Source organism: Ambystoma mexicanum, chromosome 3q, assembly GCF_040938575.1.
Source record: "Ambystoma mexicanum isolate Mex_15411 chromosome 3q, UKY_AmexF1_1, whole genome shotgun sequence".
Lineage (NCBI taxonomy): Eukaryota > Metazoa > Chordata > Amphibia > Caudata > Ambystomatidae > Ambystoma > Ambystoma mexicanum.
Genome location: NC_090926.1, coordinates 332,465,577 through 332,492,524, shown reverse-complemented (window position 1 = coordinate 332,492,524; position 26,948 = coordinate 332,465,577). Strand labels below are relative to the sequence as shown.

The window sequence follows — 26,948 nt, the reverse complement described above, 5'->3', positions numbered from 1 at the left end:
AGCTAACACAATTATCAGTATCCGTCATGTTTAATGCCGAAGTGTTGCCACAGATTTTCTTTACGTGCACGCAAAAAATGCGGGGGGTACGTTTGGGTGACAAAATATTGGATGGGGGAGGGTGGGTCTTTCCTTCCCGCTACATTTTGTGCCGATAGAATCGGTGAAAATGTGCTTTAAAATGCACTCTTCTTGGAAGCTTTCCTACCATGTCTTTAGCAATTCGAGCAACATAGTGATTGTTTAGTGAAAGCTAAATCTTCATTCATCTAAAAAGTGTACCAATAGCTTGTTCTTGGACAGAGAAGGTGGTCTAAAAGAAGGAAGTGCAGTCTCCTGATTTTCTATGAAAGGTTGAAAACTGAATCCCCCTAAAAGTTGGATCCAAAAACATTAGATGCATCTGGTGTAACCATCAAAAATGCTTCCCTGAATAAGAGAAAACCTATTCCACAAATGACTTGCCAAAAACATCACCACCAGCAAAATTACTTTCATAGAGCTCTACATTCTTCAAAAGGCTCAAAAAAGCAACAAGACCAAATCTCTGGCCAGCACCAGAATGAGGTCTACCAATAGCAAATCTTCTTAGAAACCCGCCAATCAGTGAGTTCTCCCAGTCACCTCCGAGGCACGCCCAGCGGTTCTCTGCCATATTCCTAACCCATGGCTGCTGAAGTGGCACAAAAGAAAATCCATATTGTATTTCTTAAGACGGGAAGAGGTACTTCTGCAAGAGTCTGGCTGATTTGCCTTTACCAAGATTGAGTACCTTACATAAACTGCAAGGACAGATGCATTAAACTGGTGTAGTAGGGAGGCTCATCGCCAAAATGTGTCCAAATAAAAGTGTCTGTCCTCGGTCCAAAAATCTACTCTAACCCTACCACTAATCTACAGAAGTGTTCAGCATCCAAAATGAAAATAGTACCAGGGGAATGACTCCCTTCTCCGTGTGAAGGGGCTCAGTTTTTTTCTTATCTAACGATCCTTTGCTCAAACTTTTGATTCAACAAAGAGTATGGTTAGGAGAATAACTCCCTTCTTCTGACCCACCTTGCACAGCCTTGAGAGCAGTCTTCGTAAAGTCTTTAACAATAGTCCTCAAAAGTCTCTTTACTTCTTCACAAGAACCCTGTCTCATTATGTTATGAATATTACTTCCAGACAGCTGTTGGTGTCTAGTATCCCCTTTGCTCTTATCTAGATTACCACTGTGACGAGGGAGATTCCTCCCGATGCACTCTTGACATGCATTGGGTCTAGGGTGGAGACTGGACCACAAACCTTGATAGTCTGAGTTTTTTTAGTCTGTCGATTTGTGGGGTTTTCTGATCAAAATGTTCTTTTAAGAGACATTGTCAATGTTTAGGCCAGGCAATACTGTGATAACTGTGCTATATGGTCTATTGCCTTCTCAAGTTTGGCATACTATTGATGCGCCAGGGGACCACTCCGGTGGTGATAGTACGCAGTACAAATGTCCTTTAACATTATCATACTTTCAAAGGTGCCATGGTATGCATGCAAGTGTTTACCTTGAGAAGCTTGGCGTTGTTGGGTACTGCATGGAGCAAGTGCCAGTATTTAAAAGGATAGGCTGATTGCGGGTGTGTAAATTAGGAGTGGTACATTAAGAAAATAGGCTGTTAAATGTTACTGCATGTTGTAGCAGATTTAAGATTTTGAGGAAAGTGGTTATTTAAAAAATCTCTTGTAACCTTGTGTCCTAAGGGAGGGTGGTGGGTTTACAAGTTTGGGATTAAATAAGGAATCTCTGTGCTTCTCTCCCCAGTGAATGAAGGTAGTCCTCTGGGAGAACTTCACCGCTGTGTCCGTGACCGTGTGAAAGTCAACGTCCACATTCGCACCTTTAAGGGACTGCGTGGAGTGTGCTCTGGGTTCCTTGTGGCCTTCGACAAATTCTGGAACATGGTAATTATTCAGAATTCTGTATGATAGTATAACACTTGCCGCACTCATTCAGTTCAGCAAGGAGGGGGCTGTAGGTATGCATTAGGTTTCAAATGTTTACATGGCGAGGCAAGTAAATGGCGGCTCAGCAGTCTACACACCGCGGCAACGTATATCGCCCTGGATCGTCTATCTGTAAGTCAGAGGCTTCATGCAAGATACGGCCTTCAAAGGGTCCAGGAAACGATCATCCGCTATAGCAAAAACAGTTAATGATAAACTAGCAATCCTCTGGGGAGGCCTGCACTCTGTTTCTGCGTGACCACAAAACTTGAAATTGAGGATTGTCTATATACGTATATGGCAGCAATAGCCCCTTCTCATTAAGGGGCTAATATCTTTTTGTAAAGGCCTGGTAAGAACTCCCTGCCACCGTTAACACACTTCACACATTGCATCACAGCTAGCCTTGCCAATAAATCTCATTGCTGTTGGGTACTGTGGGAAGGATGTGCTGTGCAAGGAGAACGGCAACAGGGCATATACCCTGTGTGCATTATGTACAGGGCGCCACACAGTCTGACCTGTGTATGCTGCAGCCTGGCTAATGCTCTTGGGGCTTTATATTAGCCATGCCTGTAGATGCGCTCTCAAAGGCTATATACCCTGTTGGTATAGTGGGTGGGGGTATTGCAATGGGGCATGATACCTCGCCTGTGGGCAGGACGTCTTTGACAGGGCATAGATGTAGTTATGGCCGCAGTTCGTTTTGGATCACAAGCGGCGTGTGGTGGGGCGATGTGCTAATTTTCCAAGTAACCATGACCTGAAATGCGATTTGATGTTTGGATCTTAGCCATAATCTCTTATGTAACGTGTTATACTTTTTTCTTTCAACATGGACTAGTATGGCATCGTGGGGTGAATGTGTATGTAATGCAATTATGTGTGTTTTATGAATACATATGTATATATTATATGGATTGAAATAAGGATTTGTTAAGCAGGAGCTAAAAGCAGCTCCAGGGTATCGGAGTCGTGCAGTAAGCAGGAGCTACAGCTTGATAACAAGGATACAGCTTCTCAAACTTTTACAACTTCCAAACGAGACGCACTCTATAACCTTTGTCCGTTATGTATGCCTCGCTATGCTTAAATGTCTGTGTGTGTGTGTGTCACTACAGCATTCTCAAACGCACAGTTAAGGTCTGATGGGTAAGTGTGTTTGGTACTTATTGACCTGACTAGTCAAAACGAACTTGTAACTGTTGGTGTTAAGTTGAACAGGCTCTTCTAGACCAGCCAGTTTCAAACCCTAATATATATACACAATGCTGTAGATCTGATTGTAAGTCTTTTGGAAACGGCTCAACCTGCAGAGTTGACCCTAACCCATAAGCAGCTACCGAGGGGTTGACTGATATGCCAGCCCATTTTGATATGTTGACAGTGAAGGCCTCCGGGCTCCATTGAGTCTCGCGTACACACAAATCCACTTTATCCGAAAGCCTTGCTGTCCTGACACAAGAGTTGCATGCACCAGACAGAGAGAAAATCTGTAGCCAGAGGCCCCTGATCGCTATTCGAAAAAAGAATGTTTCAACAGGAAAGAAATCTAAAAAGAATGTTAAGTCTTCAGCCTCTTCCCTTGACTGCCTCTTATTGACGACATCTGCATCAGCGGGACCAGATGTGCCCTTCTAGCGAACCAGACAGCTCCCCTATATACCCGTAGCAATTCTCCTTCAGTTTGGCAGGATCTCCAGTAGATTCACAGAAATGCTTCCTGTCGAAAGATCATTTTGATCACCATCAGAGAAGTCACTTAATCCCCAGAACTGTTGCTCTCTCACTTTGTGAGTACCGACCGTTGTCTGTCAGCAGTCGGAAATTTCAGAAGAAACCCGTATTGTTTCCCTGCTTTCAGATTGTCTTTGGAAAGTTGATCTATGCACCCCGAGGCGATATTCTACCCTTAACATTGGGGCATAAACTTGCCATTGGGTACTGCTCGGCATTGACACGAGTGTCCCACGCTGGCATTGAAAGAAAGCCATTAATTCCTTTGTGATACTGGGATTGTCCTAGAACGTAAACCTAGTTCTGACATTTTATATAGTGGTTCCTAGTAAAGTGAAGGAAAATGTCAAATCTTTCATTTTGCCAGAGATGATTCTGTTTTTTCAGAGAAGTTTGATATTGCCAGCATGAAAATGTGGTCTCTGCTTCTACATCTCTTGGTTTTTATCAGCAACACTTCTTTCCAAGGGCTCGGTTTTGCTTGAATAGCTTTCCTGTAAAAATTATTTATAGGTGATGTGTTATGCATGAACGTACTCGCTACAGCACACAGATGCTTTCTGCTAGTGATCTGAAGGCTACTTAAGATTCTTTTTGGATTGTTGGACATCAGTCCGGCTTTCCCATGGGACATTGCACACCTTATGATGAGCAATTACTGCTTAGATCATGATTACTCATTGTGACCTGCCAAATGTTTTCGACTTTAGCACCCGTTATCCCCATCCAGCATATGAGTAACCATGGTTTAGATCTTCATTTGGGCCCTCTACAGTGTCTTCTTTAGAAGGTATCGACTCATCGTGATATATTTCCACCATCCTCTAGAGTTGTTGATTTGTGATGTTTTTTAAGATGAAATTATTTTGGAAGTGGGTATCCATTAGAATAAATTACTTAGTATTAGTAATGTTCCTTTAGATGGGTAGGATACTGCTTCTACACATTCCTTTTTGACACTGCCTCCTATGCCACTGTGTGAATAAGATAACTTTTGACCAACATCCTTTTATACCCCAATAACGATTAGTTTATTTTGGTTGTGTATAGCACAGTTGGGTGATTGAGTAAGTGTCTGCAAGAGGCTCCATTTTAAAAAAAAGAAAAAAAAAAAGTTTGAATACCGGAGCGTCCTTTGCAGCAATCCCAGATGCTGAACCCGAGTGATAATAACCCATGTCAACAAGCAAAGAATCTTCCGGTCTGTCCAGTACTGCAGCTGTTGAACAAAAACAAGAAAGTAAGCTGGGTGCCAGATCTGGACATTTTGCAACCTATTGAAGGGTGGCCCTTTTCAAAGCAGTCTATTTGAATGATGTGCAAGATTAAACCTTTCTTCGTGTCGCCTGAACACCGGTACCAATGTGATCACTGGCCTTGAGGTGGGGAAAATTGCAGTATACCTTCTTTATGTGGAGGTCCCTAATTGCTTGTGTTTCTGGATCTCTTGCTTTTTTACAGTCAAACATTGTGTCCTTGTATCTGATTTACTGACCTGCCTAGGGGTAGGCGATGGGTTCTTGGGAGTGCTTGTCCTTTCGCTCTGGTTGAACGTATGGTTGGCCAGGTATAGGTCTTCAGGTTCAGGCTCATTCTCCTGACAGGTAGTCTAAAGGGGCTTTCCCCTGCATGCCATGTTTTTTTTTTTTAACATCCTCGTGCAGCCACCAAGGGATTCGGAGATAAAGCATCTCTATCAACCATAATGGTGGTGATGCCAAATTGTATCAGACGGTGGTGTCCACTGTGGGACTGTCTCAGTGCTAGCAAAGCCGGATCATCATTTTTTCAAGTGTAATCTGGCAAAAATATAATTCCTTCTCGCTTTCTCACCTTATCCCTATCTTCCCTGCTCATGCTTGGTTGTTTGCACTTGCATCAATCTGCATTACTTTGCCCCATATATCCGGTAAATTATTTGCCATTTTGATCCATAAACAATCAATGTTCTACTCTTGCTCGGCCCACGGCTACTATGCCAACCCTGCCCTACTATCACATTGCCAAATCAATCGACTTTAAAGCGTGACTCTCACCACACACCCAACGGCCGCCTATGGTGCCTCTTTTATTACAGCCTCAACTGAGTTGCCATTGACCTATCTGCCAGCACTATACTGCCATATTGTATGACCGCTTTACCTGCTGTTAGGACCAATTGCTAAATACTGTCCTTGCTATTAAAAACCTTAATTGTGAATACCTCGCACCTGAATACGAGTCGCCATAGCCAATTGTTAAATGCTGTCTTTGCTATTACAAACTTGAATTGTGACTAGCTCATACCTGAATACTGGTCGCCATAGCCAATTGTTAATTACGTTTCTTGATATCGCAAACCTAAATCGTGATTACCTCGTTCCTTAATACAGGCTGCCCAACTCGTCTGCCTATTCAGCAACTGCGTCTCATAATAACGTGCTGAAAAATCTATCTGGTTTCATTACAGCTTCACCTCCCTGATGATGCCTAACTAGGCTGGAACACATGTATGGGGTTGCTGTGCTACTCTTGTTCAGAGGAGAATTGCCTAGCATTTCGGTGCTGGACTGCCCCTGGGCAGGACAAAGACTGATATGCAGGGACATTTCTTCTCTGTGAAAAGAACAGTGAACTAAAGACTTGGTTGAGACTCTCCCAGGGGCCATCCACCCAAGAATAAGTCAATGGGCTGTGTTTGTGCTGGTAGAGAGTTTCCCAGACCCCCCTCTGGTTTGATTACAGCTCTCGCTGCTCAGTTTCGAAATCTCGCTGCTATTGACTGTTTTACACGACGAATATCATTTGCTGCTACTCCACATGTTGTGTACCTCGCCTAGCCTTCCACTAGAATTACCACACCATGAACCTAAAACTAAATATTTTCTATAGCTGCCTGTTTCTAGTACTGCCTGTCATTTATTGCTGCCTGCCCTCTGTACTGTTTACCAGTTACACAGCCCAACTCCTTGCACCCTCCTCATCTCCCCTTGTGATATGGCCATTTCTATCCTGGGTGCAGAGGAGTAACCCCCCAACCACCCCTCGTTCCCCTCCTACCTGCACACCCTAGCCTGTCCATACCTATACTAACGTGAAAAGAAGCCACCACAGCCAAAACCCCTGACTCCTTAGTCCGCAGATTCACCTTGCTGAGATCTAGCACCAAACCAACACAATTCCATGCCTGCCCAAAGTCAACTGAACTCGGGAACTTCATGCTGGGCCGGCGGTCCTCGCGTCCCTCTGTCCCACTTGTTCAATCTCCCCCTCCATAACTGAATTTACCGACCGCCCCTCTCCCCAAACTGCACAATCACCATCCATACCGTTTACTTAGCCCTGGGCCTTTCCACAGACTTTCAGGAAAACCGACTCTATCTCTTAGCAGAACCTAAAAACGACCACAAAAACTATCCTACTGGGGGATCTTAACTTGGGCCTCAACGATCCTAAGGACAAGCAAGCCAAAGCCTTGACCAAAGAACTTAAAGATTTGGGATTTGTACAAAGGGTCACTGAACCCGCACATTCCAAAGGACGCACACTTGAGTGGGTTGCAGACCTCAACTGCTCTGCCACCATTAGTTCCAACACCCCTTGCCCCTGGACCGACCACCGCCTCATTCACTTCACTATCCCCACCACTTCCAAGCCAAACACTCCCATACCCCATCACTAGCCAGGATTGCACGTAAACTTACCAAAGTCAATATGCAACCTTTTCTAGAAGTCCGTGCTTCAAGCCTCCCTTCTCCAAAGCCCCAGTGATTCTAGCAGAAATGTACAACCGCACCCTTAAATTAGCAATTGATACCATAGCGCCGCTTGAACAAAAAAAAGCTAAAGTCTTGAAGCATGCAAACTCCTGGTTCACCTCCGAGCTTCAGGAATTACACACCCTCAAGCGCAAAGCACTCACCAAATGGCAAAACAATCCACAAGACCCCCTCAAGGAAGATTTAAAAAACGATCAAACCAATATAAAAAGGCCATTATCACGGCCAAAGCTAACTCGTACAACACCAGAATTTCCAATGCCGCATCTGAATCTAAAGAAATGTTTGCCATCTTTAGAGAACTAGCTGCTCCTGCCACCAATGCCCAAGACATCGATAAAAATGAAGCCTGGTGCTCAAGTATCCAAACAGCCATGCTGAACAAAATTGACCTCCTGCAGACAAAAATTCAAGTACACCATAAAGCCCTTGATAAAACCAACCTCCCCTCTCCCACCGAGGACGCACTACACCAGGACAGAAACTTATTTTCCTTCAGGGATGTCTCAGTATCTGAAGTTGTGGCTCTGCTCAAACATCTAAAACCATCCAATTGTAAATGGGACATCTGTCCAGCCAAAATAGTCAAAGGATGTGCTGAAACCCTTGCTCCGTTTCTGATGGCATTCATTAATGCCTCTGGCATCGTCCCACCCTGCCTAAAAGAAGCCTGGGTTCGCCCGCTCTTGAAAAGCAAACCACTACCGTCCCATTACCATAGTACCGTTTTTGTTAAAAATCCTTGATAAAGCGGCCTATATGCCAATCCAGCACTTCCTTGAATCCAATTGCATTTTAGGAAAGGGGCAATCGGGCTTTCGCCTGGGCCATGGAACTGAAACTGCCCTACTGGATTTTAAAAAACCAACTGGCGGAGAAAATGGATGAGGGCAAACCCGCTCTTCTCTTGATTTTATCTGCAGCTTTCGATCTCATGGGCCACAAGATCCTCTGCAGACACCTCACTAAGTCGGCACAATTCCCACCACAAGCCACTACCTGGGTCACCTCGTTCTTAGAAGGGAGAGCTATGAAAGTATCCTCAGACCAGGCCTGTGCAACACCTACCACCATCCATTGAGGTGTTCGCTAAGGCTCCTGCACTTCGCCTACTCTTCAGTTGGTTCACCAAACCGCTTTTTGACATCCTTGACGCTTGCCTTGACGCTCGCGGCATATTTTATACGAACTATGCTGACGACACGCAGGTCCTCCTTCTCTCTGGCTCATCTGAACATGATGCCATGACACTGCATCTGGTCTACTCCACCATCCAAGCGTGGATGGCAGCAAACTGGCTATGCCTCAATGGGGCTAAAAACAGAAATCCTCATAGTTGGCTCCAGGTAAATTCTCAGTGAGCTGGATAAACAATATATCGCCTTCATGGGGTATCTGGTCCTTGCATCGAAAGCCATACCATCGAATGCATTTGCATTGATATTTCTTACATCTAAAAAATTTGCAACGAATGCATGTTTGTGGAGTAAAGGGTTAATTTTTGTTTTGGTGGATTTTTAAGGGTAAAAAACGTGGGTTTGGTGGGGTGGGCCCAAAAAAAGAAAAAAACATGCAAAGGCACCTCGCTGCAAGGGATTTGATGCAATGACCATAAACCCTTCATGGTAGACAATACAATAATTTCTGTCTCGACCTCAATAAAGACTTTAGGGGTCTAACTTGACTCGACACTCTCCATGACTCCCCAGGTCAGCGCCATTGCCTCCTCGGCTGCATTCACAACTAAATTCATTAATGCAGTTAAGCCATACCTCTCCAAACAAAATTGCCTCTCAATAGCTAGAGCCACCATTGGGGCCAAACTCTATTATTGCAACATACTCTTTGCTGGCACATCCTACAAAAACCTGCACTGACTCCAAGTTATTCAAAATAATGGGCTCAGGACCGCATTAAATATTCCTAATAGGGAGCACATCTCCCAGGCCAGGCGCGAGGCCCAGTGGCTTCCCATCAAAGAGCGTATCACTTTCAAGATGATATCCATAACGTACAAATGCATCGCACTCACAGCCCCCTCTTATCTCTGACAAAATTGTCAGAAACAACTCTGCCAGACCAAGAAGAGTGAATTACACCAACCAACTTCACCAACCAACTGATCTTTCCCACCGTAAAAAGGGCCAAAGCAGGAGGTGCCAGTTTCCTCTTCCTTGCGCCTAAACAATGGAATGCTGGCCCAACCACCCTCAGGAAGCAGCCCTCAAAACCACTCTCCTCAACTAGCCCTGCTTGCCCCCTTCTGTTATAGCGGACAGTCATCCCATATCCACTTAGCTTCATCACCTGGCTCTTTGCTAACTCCTATTTCCCCCTTCTTCTATGTACCCTTCATGTGTTTGTCATGTGTTTTCTTAATTCTCCCCATTGTCACTATTGTATTGGTTCACTGTAACCACGAACCACTTTTCTTATGTCCTCCATTTTTTATTTTTTTATGTTGTCATGTAACTTAGAAAAGTTTGTGCCTGCAACAGCGCCACAATTCCCAGGGGCTGCATTGGGCGCTTTACAAATGTAAAAAAATAAGATTACTATTTGAATCGTTGCTCTGGCCAAATCTCTGGGGTGCACTTTAGAGTGCACTGTTAATTAATATTTGCTTGTTAGCAGCAGATGCCACTTGCATACTATTCCTGCTCTATTGGTGATTACATTTAGAATGTAGTCCTTTTCTTCCAGCCACAAGTTTCTAGTCCACTGTGCAAATTGTTACCCACCATACAGCTTATAAAGTATGTCTTGTTTTCAGTATCAGTTGTCAACTCTGTTTCAAGGCCCAGACCCTCCCCTTTTATTGGAATTTCGGGCTAGAGGCAACCAAAGGCATCCATTAAGAAAGATTGCATTATTTTAGCTTGCAGGTGGTTGCCTGCACATGAAAATCCACGAACTATCCCCTCTAGGGATGTGGATTGTAATCCCGGTCACTAATGCGGTCCCTCTCTCTCGCACACTCCCTTCTGCTCCCCCACCCCTTCCCTCCACTTACCTGCTTTTTCGCTCTTCTTTGAAAACACTTCCGTCTGCAGCTCATCGGCTCCCAAGGCACTACTTTTGCCCTTCCTTTGCCTTTTTTTTAATTATTTATTTTTTGCAAAACTCGACTTTCCACAACAGAAAAAAATGCTTTTAGTACCCCAGTTGTACGGGCCAGGGTACTAATAGCAATAAAACCCTCAAAGGGGGGCATTACCACTTCAGGTACCTGAACTGGTAATCCCCCCGCCCCCCACCCGGGGCTTATTGCTTAATTAATGTCCCCCTGTGACTGGCACCTGGTCCCTTATGTGTCTTGGCCATGCCCCCCTAGTCCATTCTTCCCCTGCATCCCTAAACCAGCACGTGCCCTCTTTGGCTCCCCTCAGCACTTGCCCTACCTTTAGGGGCTCCCATCACTCATGCACTTCTCCCACCCATCCATTCTCTAATCCCCGTGCACTTAATGTCACTGCACTTGCATGGTGCATCGAGCAAATGTCACAAGGCCTAGTAGGACCATTTTATCTCCCTATAGCTATGAGGTGTCCCTACCCATATAAATAACTAAGGTGCTCATCGGTCATCCGGAAATGTCCAAATAAAAAAAAAACGCTGTCTTAACACTAATCCTATCTGACCCTACCACTATTCAAAACAAACTAAGGCCAGGAGAATGACACCCTTCTCCTGGTAAAGCAAGGTTCTGGTTTGCTTTAGGGTTATTTTAGTATCTTATTTTCAAATCGTCTTTAGCCACCTCGGTCACCAGGGCTTGCAATTGTCGGTCTTTGGGCTTTCCCTCTTCTTGTGGGATTACCTTCCAAGGGTTCTTTCGTGAAGTTTGTTTGATCCTTAAATCCACATGGTTTGGGTGGGTATGACTGTGGGTAATACATTCTCTTGGTTGGGGTCTCTATTCTTTATTACCTCCCTACCCTCAAAGGGGGGAGGCTTCCCCTTGGGAGAAGGGGCACATTCCCTAAATTCTTCACACCAGGGAATAACACATTGACATGTTTTCATGACACCATCAGCCCCTTAGGAGTCCGAATTAGCTCCTGGTTGTTGGTTTCAAGCCAAACAGGTTTTCCCAGCCTAAAAGCAGGTGCTAAATAGCCCCCCGCAATTTCAAACCCTGAATTTTGAGTATGTTATTAACACCAACCTTTCCTTAAAGTCAACCACCATATCACCAAGCAATTGAAAAATTTGTTTCAATAATTTTGGGCTTTGAGGAAGAAAAAATAAATAAATCGAGAATATAACTGTGTGTATATATATGTGTGTGTGTGTGTGTATGTATATATATATATATATATATATTTCTGATGTTTGTTAATCTGCTTAGAATCACATGCTGTGCATAGGTCCGACATCCAGTGGTCACTGCGGAGTATTGCATTTTGTTTTTCGTAGTCGAAAAGGGGACGTCGACAAGGCGTGTCTGTAACACTATCCCTATAGTGACGTGCGTTGTACCCACAATCCCTCACGCGTCGAGGTCCCTCAGATTGTTTTTTTCCGCCCAGCTTATGGTCGCCTTACGCGGAGCTCCTAGAGAGACATTGCAAAACAATTACTACGGACCTCGGTCCTTAATATATACTTATTGTAAAGATCCCTCCCCTCGACGTTAGCTGTGAAGCTGTTTCTCCGCCGTGCAAGTTTTCGACGGAGAGGAAGAGACGGAGGAGATCCCTCGGCGCTGCCGAACACGTGGCCAGGCCTCGCCGGCCAACATAGAGTAGGGAGAGTGGGGGTTCGAACTTCTATCTTCTCGTCGAGAATGTCTTTCTTTCTCCCCTATCTTTCCCTTGGGGTTGTTATCACCAGTTTTTATTGCCTCAGCTATCGAGAGGACACCTTTTAAGTTTTGCCCACGCTGTAGGGGCAAATACACTTGGAAGGACAAACGCAAGCTCTGTAATCGTTGCTTGCCCCTCGATCATAAAGAGGACAGCTGCGCGGCCTGTAAGCTCTTGAAACCAAGAACTCTTAAAGAACGGAAAGTTAAGAGGTGGGCGGACTACGCTATGTCGAAGTCAGTTTCCTCACCCGCCGCTGCTGTTACAGAAAGTGACGAGGAGGGTGATAACTCGACGTCCATTACGGAAGTCATTAACCCCCAGAAGGAGCGCTCGCGCTCCTCGACGTCCGTCCCCGGCCCCGACGGGCTCGGCTCACGCCCTGCTTATGGGGATGAACACCCCGGCGACAAGGACGCACACAGACCCCATAGGCCTAAGCACACAACCCACGGCTCTTCTTCGTCGAGGACGAAGGATCCACCAGCGCCGAAGGGGACGCAGGGCACTCCGGCGTCGACCTCAGACCGCAAGGGTCTCAAGCCCCACCCGTAAACGCAGCCGCGACCAGCGATTGGGCTTTCATCTAACACGGGCGCTACCTCAAAAACATCCGACGTAACGCTCCATAGAGCAGCCGTCGAAAAACAACGCGCAGCGCAGGCAACGCCGACTCCAGAACCCTCGACTGACGAACTCGTCGTCGAGAGTCTGCCGAGAATTGTTTCCGAGGATAAACGTAAGCGGACGACGAAACAGACGTCGAATACCGCACCCAAGGAAATAGAAACGCCGAAAAAGCACAAGAGTAGCCAGGAACTGCCCCATTCATCTAAAGGCACTTCTGAACTACCGGAGGGCTTTTCTGAGGGCGACTGAAACCTTTCGTCGACTTTGTGGGAGCGTTCGAAGCGTTTTGAAGGTGATAACACTGATTTCCCCCCTCTAGACTATTCAGGGGTTCCCCATGAGACCATGGAAAGACTCCATTCTTGTATGGAAAAGATGGAGAGGTTTTTGGGTAGCCAAAACCCACCCACACCCAAAAGACCAAGAGAATGGACCCAGGATGACCCTAGGGTCAAGATTCCTAGGCTGTTTCCCCCTTCTACAGATGCATATGACCTCACTGAAGAGGAGCAATACCTCCAGGAAGATGAGGAGTGTTTAGGTGGAGAGGAAGAACATGAGGAGGAGAGGTTTGAGGAAGACCCTTACACTAGCACAGGAGCTTTTGAGGAAGATACAGCTACCTCACAGCCCTGGCACTCCCCATCAGTGCAGCCTTGGCAATCCCCATCAGTGCACTCAGACCCTGATGTCTTTCACCCTTCTCCTCCCAAGGACTCGCCTATTGGCAACACCTCCCCCATAGATGACCAGCCCTCACTTAATGCACTATTGCGCAAGGCAGCAGCGCATTTTGAAATAGACACAGGGGAGACTCTTCCGGACATAGACTTTGTAGAAAAAGTTATTAAAGAAAAAGCCCCGGTCAGTCAATCCATTCCGCTCCTGGCTTCTATAAAGAGAAGAATAACTCCTTCCCTTTCCAATCCGGCCTTAGTCAGAGGGGTCAACCCTCGGATAGAAAAGCTCTTCAGCCCTTCGTCTTCTGACCCTTTGTACATCAGGGGACATTCTATTCCGGACTCTCTGGTAGTTACTAACGCAAGAAAGAGAGCGGGGGTACCACTATCTACTAGTGAGGCACCACCTGACAAAGAGGGCAAGAAGCTCTATGCACTTGGGAAGAGAATCACGACCTCCGCCGCCTTCTCAACTAGGATTGCGAATAACAATTCCCTATTAGCTAGCTACGCAGATGCACAGTGGAGCAAGCTGCGCAGCGAAGCAGAGGACGCACCAGAACCCCTGCGTTCACGCCTGTTGGCTACCATATCAGAGGGAACTCTTGTAAACCAGGGCATCATAAAGAACTCCTTGGATGCCGCAGAGACAGCTGGACGTTCCCTGGTTCAGGGAATACTTCTCAAACGCCATGTCTGGCTGCGCAATTCGGGATTTAAGCCAGAAACCCAGGCTTCCCTAATAAATAAGCCCATAGAGCAAACACATCTGTTTGGAAAAGCAGTTGATGAGGCCCTAGAACATGCGAAGAAGGAGTTTGATACCATCAAGACTCTTGACCAAATTTCTAGGCCACCTAACGGACGCAGCTATGGCAATAGACGCTCCTTTCGTGGCTAACGCCAGCAGCAAAGCCAACAACAATTTTACTCTGCTACCAACTGGCCCTCTAACCAAAGCACCCAGTTCAGTCAAAGAGGCCAACGTCGTGGCAAAGGAAGAGGGCGCGGCTCCAGTCCAAAAGGCCCCACGCCCAATACCAACAAATGACCCAAAGATTCGGGTCCCCTCCCATGCATCACCGGTCGGGGGGCGGCTAACATCGTTCCTTTCAGCATGGGAGGGAATAACGTCAGACCGCTGGGTATTATCCACCATAGCCCACGGATACTGCATCGAATTCAACGGTTCCCCAAAATACAGACCCCCACGGAACCGGCGCATGACACCGGAACACCTCACTATTCTTCTTCAAGAAGTAGAAGAGCTACTGAAAAAAGAAGCTATAGAGGCTGTCCCCCTATCGCAGGTAACAGAAGGTATTTATTCAGTGTACTTCCTTGTACCCAAAAAGGATTTAACCATGCGCCCTGTATTAGATCTGCGTCCAGCGAACAATTTTGTCAAACCCCAAAAGTTTCGTATGGTAACCTTGCAGGATGTAATCCCACTGTTATCACAGGGGGATTACATGACAACACTAGACATGAAAGATGCATACTTTCATATTTTAATGTTGCCAGCGCACAGAAAATACCTCAGGTTCAAGATAGAGAACAAACACTACCAGTTCAAAGTACTACCCTTCGGGATAGCATCTGCACCAAGGGTATTTACGAAAGTACTGGCAGTAGCAGCGGCCCACCTGCGCAGATTATCCATCCCGGTTTACCCGTACCTCGACGACTGGCTCATAACAGGGGATTCTTACGAAACATGCTTCTCCAATACCCAAAAGACCGTAGACCTTTTGTCCCAACTGGGCTTCTCCATCAACGAAAAGAAGTCCAGCTTAGACCCCAGCCAAATCAAACAATTCCTAGGGGCTCTAATTCGAACAAAGGACGGCCTCGTCTTCCCCTCCAACGAGAGGGTCCAAAACATGCTGTTTCAGATCCCCCATTATGTGGCAGGTCGAGAGGTTACAGTACGCAAAGCAATGCGTTTGCTAGGGATGATGGCGTCATGTATTTATTTGGTACCTCACGCGCGCCTGCGCATGCGCCCAATGCAAGAGTGGCTCTACAGCCAGTGGTGTCAGGCCAGCGGACAATGGGACGATCTAGTGGTGGTCTCGCAGGCCTTGGTTCTCTCGCTACGGTGGTGGACAAAAGAAAACCTGTTATTAGGGAAAACTTTTGCCACACCCGCAGTGGAAGCCACTCTAACCACAGACGCATCCCTTACAGGATGGGGGGCTCACCTATCCCATCACACTGCTCACGGAGTGTGGACTCCGAGCTTAGCATCCAAACATATAAACCTGCTGGAACTATTAGCAGTGTTCAAAGCACTGAAAGCCTTTCAGGAACACTTACAAGGAAAGACAGTGATGGTCCTCACAGACAGCACCACAGCCATGTACTATCACAACAAGCAAGGGGGCACTCACTCTCCAGGACTGTCCAAGCTGTCCCAGAATATATGGAAGTGGGCTCTCAAACACAACATGTTTCTACTATCACAACATGTACCAGGGGAACTCAATCTGCTAGCAAACGAACTCAGCAGAGACTTCCCCCTACCCAAAGAGTACGAATGGCAATTGCAAGAAGACATCGTCTTAAACGTCTTCACGCAATGGGGTTTCCCGGAAATAGACCTGTTCGCAACCCTGGAGAACTCACAATGCCAAAGTTACGCCTCCAGGTACCCCCAGAACCAGTCCAAGGGGAACGGTCTGTTGATTCAATGGTCAGGGAAATTTGTTTACGCCTTTCCCCCGACTCCCCTCCTCAACAAGGTGGTGCACAAGATGCACCAAGAGCAGGTGACCATGATACTAGTGGCCCCAATGTGGGCCCGGCAGCCATGGTTCGCTCACTTGATGGAGATGCCCCTATCTCCCCCAATGAAACTTCCTTGCCCGTACAACATGCTGTCACAAGACAAGGGCAGGACACTGCATCCATGCCCTCAGATCATGAACTTAGCAGCCTGGCTCCTGAGATCATAGAATTTGGACATTTACATCTCCCTCACAGATGTATGGACATCCTCGGGGAAGCCAGAAAACCTAATACTCGCCACTGCTATTCTAGCAAGTGGAAAAGATTTGTCATCTGGTGTAGAAGTAAGAACATCAACCCGGTTGACTGCTCTGCCACTAACATTATTCTATACTTGACCCATTTACTGGATTCAGGTCTAGTGTTTAATTCCATTAAAGTCCACCTAGCGGCACTTTCTGCATACACCACTTCCCAACGTAGTGTCGTGTTGGAAGATACCAGTTATAAAGGCCTTCATGGAAGGGGTAAAGAGAATACACCCCACAATAGCTAGCCCAGCTCCCGGATGGGACTTAAACGTGGTACTTTCTAGACTCATGGACACTGTAACGCTCACCTGATTCCCGTAGAGGCGCCGGTCTTGACTGGGCGTATACCGTATCTTCAAAGGTGATGTGTAACACACAGCTGGCTCTTTGGGCTGGACCTCTGTGCACTGTATGTCTGACTCGAAGGGTAAGATGTCTGCAGATAGAAAATATGGGATTAAGGAACTGGGTTATTGAATGTCTCTCTCTTCTTCCCTTTCTCTTCTCCTGTAGAACCCCAAAGGTTAACGCTCTCACCTTAGGTAAGTGAACGCCGTGCTCTCCATCTGCCTCGGGGCAGGGTGCTGTAACCAGTTTCTTCACTGGATAAGGGGAGCAGGCCTCTTGACTTCAGAGGACTGCTGTCCGTCGTTTACTGCACGAACGGTAAGTTTCGAGTAATTCTAATGTCTTTAAAGTCTTTAGTAATGATGTTTCTTGTTTTGCAGGGTTCCGGCGATGGCGGATGACTGGCTGAAGTGAGTTGAAGATGGAGCCCGTGTGATGAATAGAAGCGCCTGGAAGCACGTAAGTAAGCGCTTGTTGCCTGCTTCACGATGCGCTCTAACTGTCTTTTTATTTTGCAGGTACAAGTTCGGAGCGGCTGCAGGGTGCCGGAATACCCACTGGGTTAGATGTGGAAAGGAGTAATGGCACGTGAGTATTAAAGTTCCCCAATGTCTTTAAACGCACCTTGTTTTGTCTTTCAGATGCGGGATGCAGTGCCGAAGGCCTCCGGAGCGTGCGAAGAGTTGGTAAGCTTTTGTCTTTCAGATGCCGGAATGCAGCGCGAGGCGTTGGTGACAGCCGATGGACCAGGTAAGTGAAGAGCTGTCACTGAAGACCGTAATGCTAACCTGTTCTTTCTTGTCTTTATAGGTGTTGCTGAAGACTGGATTCAGGATGGTAAGCCTTTTTCCTTAGGCCCAGGATCAGATGCAGAAGACACGATGAGCGTTCTGCTGCAGAGGATGCAGAATAACGCAAAGCAAGATTCATCCATCGGGTGTGGTTTAAATAGCCTCCTGTAGTGCTTAGGTGTCTCCTTCCACAGCCACGCCTAGGTAAGAAAAGAGTTCCTGCTTTCCAGAAGAGTTCCAGTGTTCTGAATCTAGGGAGTGGCTCCTGCCACACCCAACAGGAAAAGTAGTTCCAAACAGAAGAGGATCAGAGGCTCAACTGGCAGGCAAGTAAGCAGCATGGTCTGCTGCAGGTAAGTCCACCCAAGCATTATGAGCCCGGCGCTTCCAGCGCTGGGACTGGGCATATTTATGAGCCTGGTGCCACTTGCGCCAGGACTGGGTCCAAAAGGTCCCAATTGGGACTGGTTGGCACTCGGAACCTGGGTTATGGATCTGCTTCCAAGGGAGTTGGGAAAACCCTGACCTTTTGGAAGCAGAGATCATGACAGTACCCCCCCTCAAGGCCCCTCCCAAACCGGGCTTCTCCGGGGGTTTTGGCTTGTCAGGAAATGTTCGGTGAAATCTTTTGATTAGGCGAGGAGCGTGGACATATTCAGCAGGTTCCCAGGATCTCTCTTGGGGGCCGTAGCCTTTCCAGTCAATTAGGTAAAATAGTTTAGATTTGGAGATCTTGGAGTCCAGAATGCTTTTGACTTCAAACTCGAGTTCTCCATCAACTAGGATAGGTTTTGGAGATTTAGTTAGTCGGGTTTGAGGTTGCATGGGTTTTAATAGAGAGACGTGGAAGACCGGATGTATCTTCATGTGCGGGGGCAAGTCCAACTTGACCGCTACTGGGTTTACTATGGTAGTGATGGAATAGGGACCAAGGTATCTTGGGTTGAATGTGCGTGGCCCTTTTAGAGGTAGATATTTGGTGGATAACCAGACTTGATCCCCTACTTGATATTGAGGGGCTTCCTTCCGATGTTGATCTGCTCCTTTCTTGTATTGTTCTTTAGCCCTTTGAAGGTGAGAAACAGCTTCCTTAAAGGCTTGGGTGATTGTAGAATGCAGGTAGTCTACTGCTGGTGTTTCAAGATCTTGGAGGGGATCCAACTCCGAGGTTCGAGGGTGACTGCCGTATAAAAGAAAAAACGGGGTTTTCCCAGTTCCCGAATGGACAGAGTTATTGTAGGCATATTCGGCTATCCAAAGGATGTCTTTCCAAGTTTTTTCAGTTTGTTGCAGCATGCAGCGTAAATACTGTTCCAGAGTTTGATTGGTCCTCTCGGTTTGTCCGTCGGTCTGAGGGTGGTGACTGGTCGATAGTCTCACATCAATTTGAGCCGACCGACAGCAACTTCGCCAAAAATGAGAAATAAATTGACTATCTCGATCCGAAATTAGAACCGAAGGAAAACCGTGCAGTCGGACGATGTTTTCGAGAAATTCTCGGGCCAGAGTTGCTGCTGTTGGCAAGCCTTTGAGCGGAATGAAATGCGCCATCTTGGAGAATAAGTCCACGATTACTAGAATCGTATTGTATCCGGAGCATGGAGGTAGATCGGTGATGAAGTCCATAGAAAGCGTATGCCAAGGGCGAGGTGGGATGTCAATAGGGCGTAAGAGGCCTGCTGGTCTTTCCTTTTGACTCTTGTTTTGGGCGCATACTCCACAGGACATTATAAAGTCTCTGATATCTTTTTTCCAAGACGGCCACCAGAAGTAGCGCTTGATCTTTTCTGAGGTCTTGGCCATACCGGGATGTCCTTCCATTAAAGAATCGTGATAACAAGAGATTACTTTTTTCTGTAAATCTGTGCTGGGTAGGTATAATCGTTCTTGGAAATACAATAAGTTGTCCTTTACTGCAAAGTCCTTTCCCTGCAGATGCCAATTCTGTATGTCTGCTGGAGTTACAAGTTGCCTGGCTTTATCCTTAACTTCCTCTATGGATTCTGTGGCGATTACACCCAGAATTCTTTGTTCGGGAATGATTGGTACAGGTTTAGGGTTGATCAAGTGTTCTTCCACTCCCATCCGAGAAAGGGCATCAGCTTTACCGTTCTTTGTACCAGGTCGATAGGTAATTATGAAGTCAAACTCGGCAAAGAATAATGCCCAACGGAGTTGTCTAGAGGATTGGGCTTTTGCGGTTTTCAAATATTGCAGGTTTCGGTGATCCGTAATCACAGTAACGGTGTGTCGGGCCCCCAGCAGATAATGCCGCCAAGCCTTAAAGGCAGACTTGATAGCCAGAAGTTCCTTGTCAGTAATCGTGTAATTGATTTCAGGAGGCGAGAATTTGCGGGACCAAAATGCCACGGGATGCAACTGATTGGTTACCGGGTCCTTTTGTGATAGAACTGCCCCCATGGCAAGGCTTGAAGCATCAGTTTCCACGATGTAGGGGAGTTCGGGGCGAGGGTGTTTTAAGATTGGTGCAGAGATAAATTTAGTCTTCAAATCCTGGAAAGCTTGTTCCGCCTCGGTAGACCATTCAAAACGTTTGTTTTTCTTTAACAAGGCAGTGATGGGCTGGACTATTCGAGAGAATTCGGGGATAAACCTGCGGTAAAAGTTAGCGAAGCCTAACATGCTTTGCACACCTTTTACGGAGGATGGTGATGGCCATTTGAGAACTGCATCGACCTTCTTTGAATCCATACGCACTCCGCCAGGTGATAATATGAATCCCAAGAATTCAACTTCAGTCACGTTGAAAACACATTTTTCCAACTTAGCGAAAAGTTTGTGTTGACGCAATCTTTCGAGGACCATTTTCACGTGTTTCCGATGTTCAGATTCCGATGAAGAATAAACGAGGATGTCGTCAATGTAAACAACAACACACACATCTATGAGCTCTCTGAGGACATCGTTCATAAAATATTGAAAGGCGGCCGGGGCATTGCAAAGTCCGAAGGGCATGACCTGATATTCAAATAGCCCATACTTGGTGCGGAAGGCCGTCTTCCATTCATCGCCCTCTTTTACTCGTACCAAGTGGTAGGCTCCTCTAAGATCCAGCTTTGTATATATGCATGCTTTTTTGACTTGGTCCAGGAGTTCAGGGATCAAAGGTAACGGATATCTATTCTTAACGGTGATCTGGTTCAGGGAGCGATAATCTATACAAGTTCTAAGGTCTCCTTCCTTTTTTGGAACGAAGAACAAAGCTGAAGAAGCAGGGGACTTGGAAGGACGAATAAACCCATTTGCCAGGTATTGATCCAGGTATTGTCGAAGGTGAAGGTTCTCAGGCTCGGTGATGGCATAAATTCTACTACAAGGAGGAGTAGATCCAGGTATCAGGTCTATCTGGCAGTCATAAGACCTATGAGGAGGTAGAGAGTTAGCCTGATCCTTCCGGAAAACATCTTGGTATTCTAGGTATTCGGGAGGTAACTGGGGAGTCTCTGAAGAAATTGCTGCCAGTGCAACACTAGGTGGAGGGTGACAAGTAGAGACACATTCTGGAAACTGGACCGTTCTTGCTCGCCAATCGATCAGAGGATTGTGTTTCTCTAACCAAGGTATTCCTAGAATAATCTGAAACTGAGGGGCCTTGATCACATCGAACACGATCTTCTCATGGTGTCCATCTTGACTTACTAGCGTCACCTCTTGAGTGGTATGCGTTACTGGCCCGGAGGCTATCTCCGTACCATCCACCGTAGTAATGACGTCCTTTACAGCCTTGGGACAAAGAGTTAGATTCATCCTCCAAACCATTTCATGATCCACATAATTGCCGATGGCACCGCTGTCGACGTAAGCTTCAATTGCATGTAATCGATCCGGATTATCAGGGCTAATGAGGACCATAGGTATCACGAAATGCGAGGTCACGGAACTGGTTTTCACGCTCGGCAAGAGGACCTCTATTCTTGTCGGGCGAGATCGTTTCCCTGCTCAGAGTTTGTAACTTTGGTAACTGCAGCTCCTACTGCCTTCTTGGCAGGTTTCACCGGACAGTCTCGAAGAAAGTGCCCTGAGTTTTCGCAATAGAGGCATAATTGCAACTGTTTTCTCCTTTCCCGCTCCTTTTGTGTTAGAGGACCTTTCAGACCCCCTATTTGCATGGGTTCCCCGGAGTCTACTCCTTTGGAAGGAGTTGGCGGTTTGGAAAATACTCGAGCATCAAACTTGGAACGATCGGCCTTCCTGTTCTGCAGTCTGTGATCTATTTGAACAACTAAGTCTATATAGTCCGAACAATCTTGTGGGGGATTCACTACTTGGGCTAACACATTTTTGAGCTCTCCACGTAGACCTCTATAAAACAGCGTAATCCTTTTGTCCTCAGGCCATTGAGTTTCCACTATCAGTCTGTTGAAAGACGCAATATAAGCCAAAAGGTCTTGATTACCTTGTCGCAACGAAAGAAGCTCATTGTCCAAGACCTGCCCCTGTGAATGTCTTGCGAACAGTTTTTCTATACTGAGCTGAAAAGCTTGAAAATCATGGAGGACCGGATCATCTTGATTTACTAGAGGGATCGACCAGTCTGCCGCATTGCCACTAAGGTACGAAAGCTACTTTAGCTTGATCAGTTGGAAAGGCTGCTGGCCGGCATAAGAAATGCAACCGGCACTGATTGATAAATACTGCAAACCTCTTTGGGTCACCAGAAAATCGTTCGGGCGGAGCCAGAGGTACATTCCCAGGTAGGTTGATCTGCACTGGATTCATAGAGGATGTAGAAGGAAGATTTCCCCCAGATGCGGGTAACGGGGTCTGTCCGGCTTGTGACTGTAGCAATTGTCTAGCGAGATCATCTGTTCGCTCCTTGGAAATAATCAGTTCCCTTCTTAGAGCGTTCGTTTCCTGACGGGCTGCATGCACTTCTGCCCTTAGTTCCCCAAGTAACTGGGCTAGCTGGTCGGTATCCGAGGTTTCCATAGCGCCTGGACGGGAGTTTTGTGGTAGGCTTTGCGTTCTGTAACGCTCACCTGATTCCCGTAGAGGCGCCGGTCTTGACTGGGCGTATACCGTATCTTCAAAGGTGATGTGTAACACACAGCTGGCTCTTTGGGCTGGACCTCTGTGCACTGTATGTCTGACTCGAAGGGTAAGATGTCTGCAGATAGAAAATATGGGATTAAGGAACTGGGTTATTGAATGTCTCTCTCTTCTTCCCTTTCTCTTCTCCTGTAGAACCCCAAAGGTTAACGCTCTCACCTTAGGTAAGTGAACGCCGTGCTCTCCATCTGCCTCGGGGCAGGGTGCTGTAACCAGTTTCTTCACTGGATAAGGGGAGCAGGCCTCTTGACTTCAGAGGACTGCTGTCCGTCGTTTACTGCACGAACGGTAAGTTTCGAGTAATTCTAATGTCTTTAAAGTCTTTAGTAATGATGTTTCTTGTTTTGCAGGGTTCCGGCGATGGCGGATGACGGGCTGAAGTGAGTTGAAGATGGAGCCCGTGTGATGAATAGAAGCGCCTGGAAGCACGTAAGTAAGCGCTTGTTGCCTGCTTCACGATGCGCTCTAACTGTCTTTTTATTTTGCAGGTACAAGTTCGGAGCGGCTGCAGGGTGCCAGAATACCCACTGGGTTAGATGTGGAAAGGAGTAATGGCACGTGAGTATTAAAGTTCCCCAATGTCTTTAAACGCACCTTGTTTTGTCTTTCAGATGCGGGATGCAGTGCCGAAGGCCTCCGGAGCGTGCGAAGAGTTGGTAAGCCTTTGTCTTTCAGATGCCGGAATGCAGCGCGAGGCGTTGGTGACAGCCGATGGACCAGGTAAGTGAAGAGCTGTCACTGAAGACCGTAATGCTAACCTGTTCGTTCTTGTCTTTATAGGTGTTGCTGAAGACTGGATTCAGGATGGTAAGCCTTTTTCCTTAGGCCCAGGATCAGATGCAGAAGACACGATGAGCGTTCTGCTGCAGAGGATGCAGAATAACGCAAAGCAAGATTCATCCATCGGGTGTGGTTTAAATAGCCTCCTGTAGTGCTTAGGTGTCTCCTTCCACAGCCACGCCTAGGTAAGAAAAGAGTTCCTGCTTTCCAGAAGAGTTCCAGTGTTCTGAATCTAGGGAGTGGCTCCTGCCCCACCCAACAGGAAAAGTAGTTCCAAACAGAAGAGGATCAGAGGCTCAACTGGCAGGCAAGTAAGCAGCATGGTCTGCTGCAGGTAAGTCCACCCAAGCATTATGAGCCCGGCGCTTCCAGCGCTGGGACTGGGCATATTTATGAGCCTGGTGCCACTTGCGCCAGGACTGGGTCCAAAAGGTCCCAATTGGGACTGGTTGGCACTCGGAACCTGGGTTATGGATCTGCTTCCAAGGGAGTTGGGAAAACCCTGACCGTTTGGAAGCAGAGATCATGACAGGCACTCCTTTCGAACCCATGCACAAGGCAACTCTTAAATACCTCACTCTTAAGACTGCTTTCCTAATAGCTATCACCTCCATTAGGAGAGTAAGTGAACTACAGGCTCTTTCTGTATTAGACCCCTTCGTATCAGTTCACAAGGATAAGGTGGTTCTTCGCACACACCCAAGGTTTGCACCTAAATTCATCTCTAAATTTCATGCAAACCAATCTATAGAACTACCAACGTTCTTTCAAAACCCTTCCAACTTGGGAGAAAAAAGTCTGCATACACTAGATGTACGCAGAGCTGTCATGTTCTACATGGAAAGAACCAGATCACTGAGAAAGACTAATCAGTTCTTTGTCTCGGTGGCAGCAGGAAGAGAAGGAGATGCAGTCTCTAAGTCCACTATATCTAGATGGATTGTATAATGCATCACTCTCTGTTACACTCTTGCTAAGGGAGAACTACCCTTCAAGCCAAGAGCACATTCCACTCGAGTTACTGGGGCATCCATAGCATTCATTGCAAATGTTCCCCTTGAGTCCATCTGCAAAGCGGCTACCTGGAGTTCTGTGCACACCTTTACAAAACACTACTGTCTAGATGCACACTCAAGATCTGACTCCCAGGTGGGACAGGCAGTATTAAGACATCTTTTCTCTACTGTTCCTTCTCATAACCCACCGCCAACTCCGGGTACTGCTCGCTAGTCTATGCACAGCATGTGATTCTAAGCAGATTAACAAACAACAGAAGACAATGCATTACTTACCGTAAAAGCATTTCTGATGGTTGTATCTGCTTAGATTCACATGCGCCCACCCTTCCTCCCCGCTCGGATGGAAGGAACATAGACTTCCTTTTATAGCTCTCTTTTCTGTACTCACTCACGTCTAGAAGGCTCCCTCAGGGCAAAAAAATACAAACAGAGGGACCTCGACGCGTGAGGGATTGTGGGTACAACGCACGTCACTATAGGGATAGTGTTACAGACACGCCTTGTCGACGTCCCCTTTTCGACTACGAAAAACAAAATGCAATACTCCGCAGTGACCACTGGATGTCGGACCTATGCACAGCATGTGAATCTAAGCAGATGCAACCATCAGAAATGCTTTTACGGTAAGTAATGCATTGTCATATGCGCAATGGCGTTAAATAATGCAACTCCTACCATTTTCACTGTCCCTTGGTGCCTGTGTTGTGATGTTTAAATGTTGTGTGGTCCTGCTGCCCATCTATGTATGCTGAGAGAATGTTGGTGCTTGGAGTGTTTTGACAGCTCAGGAGAAAGTTGTGCATTTGCTGGTGAGAGTTCTGAGAGTGCCAGTTGGGGCCTGAACTGCTGTGCTAGAGGCTGGCTGGTGGATGGTGTGTATCCATGTTTATACTAGAAGGGTAACTAGAACCCCCAAACTTTACATATGTGAATAAATCTTACCTGGTTGACTCACAGATGGTCGGTACTTGGACTACATCTGCCCAACAGGTTAAAACATAACGAGGTATGACAGAACCCACAAAGCAACTGCAAGTAGCAGGCGAAAAATAACAAGAACGGTCTTACTAGGCCTTGTGTCCTTCGGATTGTGCAAGTACAGTAACGAGTAGTCCACCCTGGAAAGGCCCAGAGCGCTGGAGACATGAGTTTTTTGGGGAATGTGAGGAAAGGGAGAATGCCTCTGAGGAGGTGCAGCTGAAAGTGGGCCTTCTTGGCAAGGTCCGCGATCTGAGGAGAGGAGAGTCGTCGAAGATGACCCCAAGGTTCTTTGCCTCCCAAGAGGGTGAGGGGACTGTTGGAGTTCAGCCAGAGGGTAGGAGGGAGCTAGGGTCCCAATGAGAAGGATCTCGGTCTTGCTGGCATTAAGGCAGAGATTGTTAGCATCGCACCGTGCCTGAATAGCACTCAGTCAGGAATTGGAGCAAGGAGAGCTGTGTGACATCTACATAACTCTGGAAGTGGGAAGAGAAGGCGGAGATCAAGTGGGCCAGAGGGGCATGGTATATGTTGAAGAGCCACAGTGAGAGGATAGAGCCCCGAGGTACGCTGCTGCTGGAGAGCATGATGGAGGAAAGAAAAGGGCCCAGTTGAACCTGGGAAGGACGGTCCGAGAGGAAGGAGGTCAACCAGTCCAGTACCAGGTCCTTGATGCCAAGAGTACCGGAGCCATTTTGTAAGGTTGGCATGATTGACTGTATCAAAGGCAGAGGAAAGATCAAAGATGAGAACGAAAGGAGAGTGGAGATCGAGATTTGAGAACAAGTCTTCACAGGTGTATCGACGTGCAGTTTCCGTGCCTCTGGCTGCTCTGAAGCCATATTGGTGGTTGTGGAGACAACCAACAGATTTAGTGTGGTGGATCAGTTGGGAGAAGCGAGTCTTCTCCAAGAGTTTGCCCAGGAAGGGAGTAATGGAGATGGGGCGATAGATGGCCGATAGCTGGGCAGGAGGGGTCAGCAGAAGACTTTTTGAGTAGAGGGTGCTCAAGGGAGTGCTTGAGGGGTAGCGGGAAGGAGCCAGTGGCAAAGGAGTGATTGCAGAAATCAGCCAAGGCTTGGGTAAGGGAGGCAATGTTGTCCTTGATAGTTTGAGAGGAGCAGGAGAGCACCTGTTTGGAGAAGACTTTCCTAGAGAGGATTTGTCTAGAGACCTCATCCGGTGCTATGGGCGAAAAGGGAGAGTAGGAGGGTATCAGTGAGGGGGGGCTAAGGGAGACCTGAGACTGCAAATGCCCGTTGCTTTGTGGTGTTTGACATTCCAAAACGGAATAAATATTCAAGGGGAAACAAAAAAGACCCATGTGCACA

The 26,948-nt window shown here is 46.9% G+C and overlaps 1 protein-coding gene across 1 annotated transcript in view; it reads left to right on the top strand.

Moving 5' to 3' along the window:
* LSM11 (LSM11, U7 small nuclear RNA associated) overlaps positions 1-26,948 on the top strand; it is a 98,311-nt gene that overhangs the window by 45,385 nt on the left and 25,978 nt on the right. Inside the window, exon 2 of the mRNA XM_069653923.1 lies at positions 1,796-1,935. Coding sequence (XP_069510024.1) covers positions 1,796-1,935 — 140 coding nt within the window. The remainder of the gene's footprint in view (positions 1-1,795; positions 1,936-26,948) is intronic.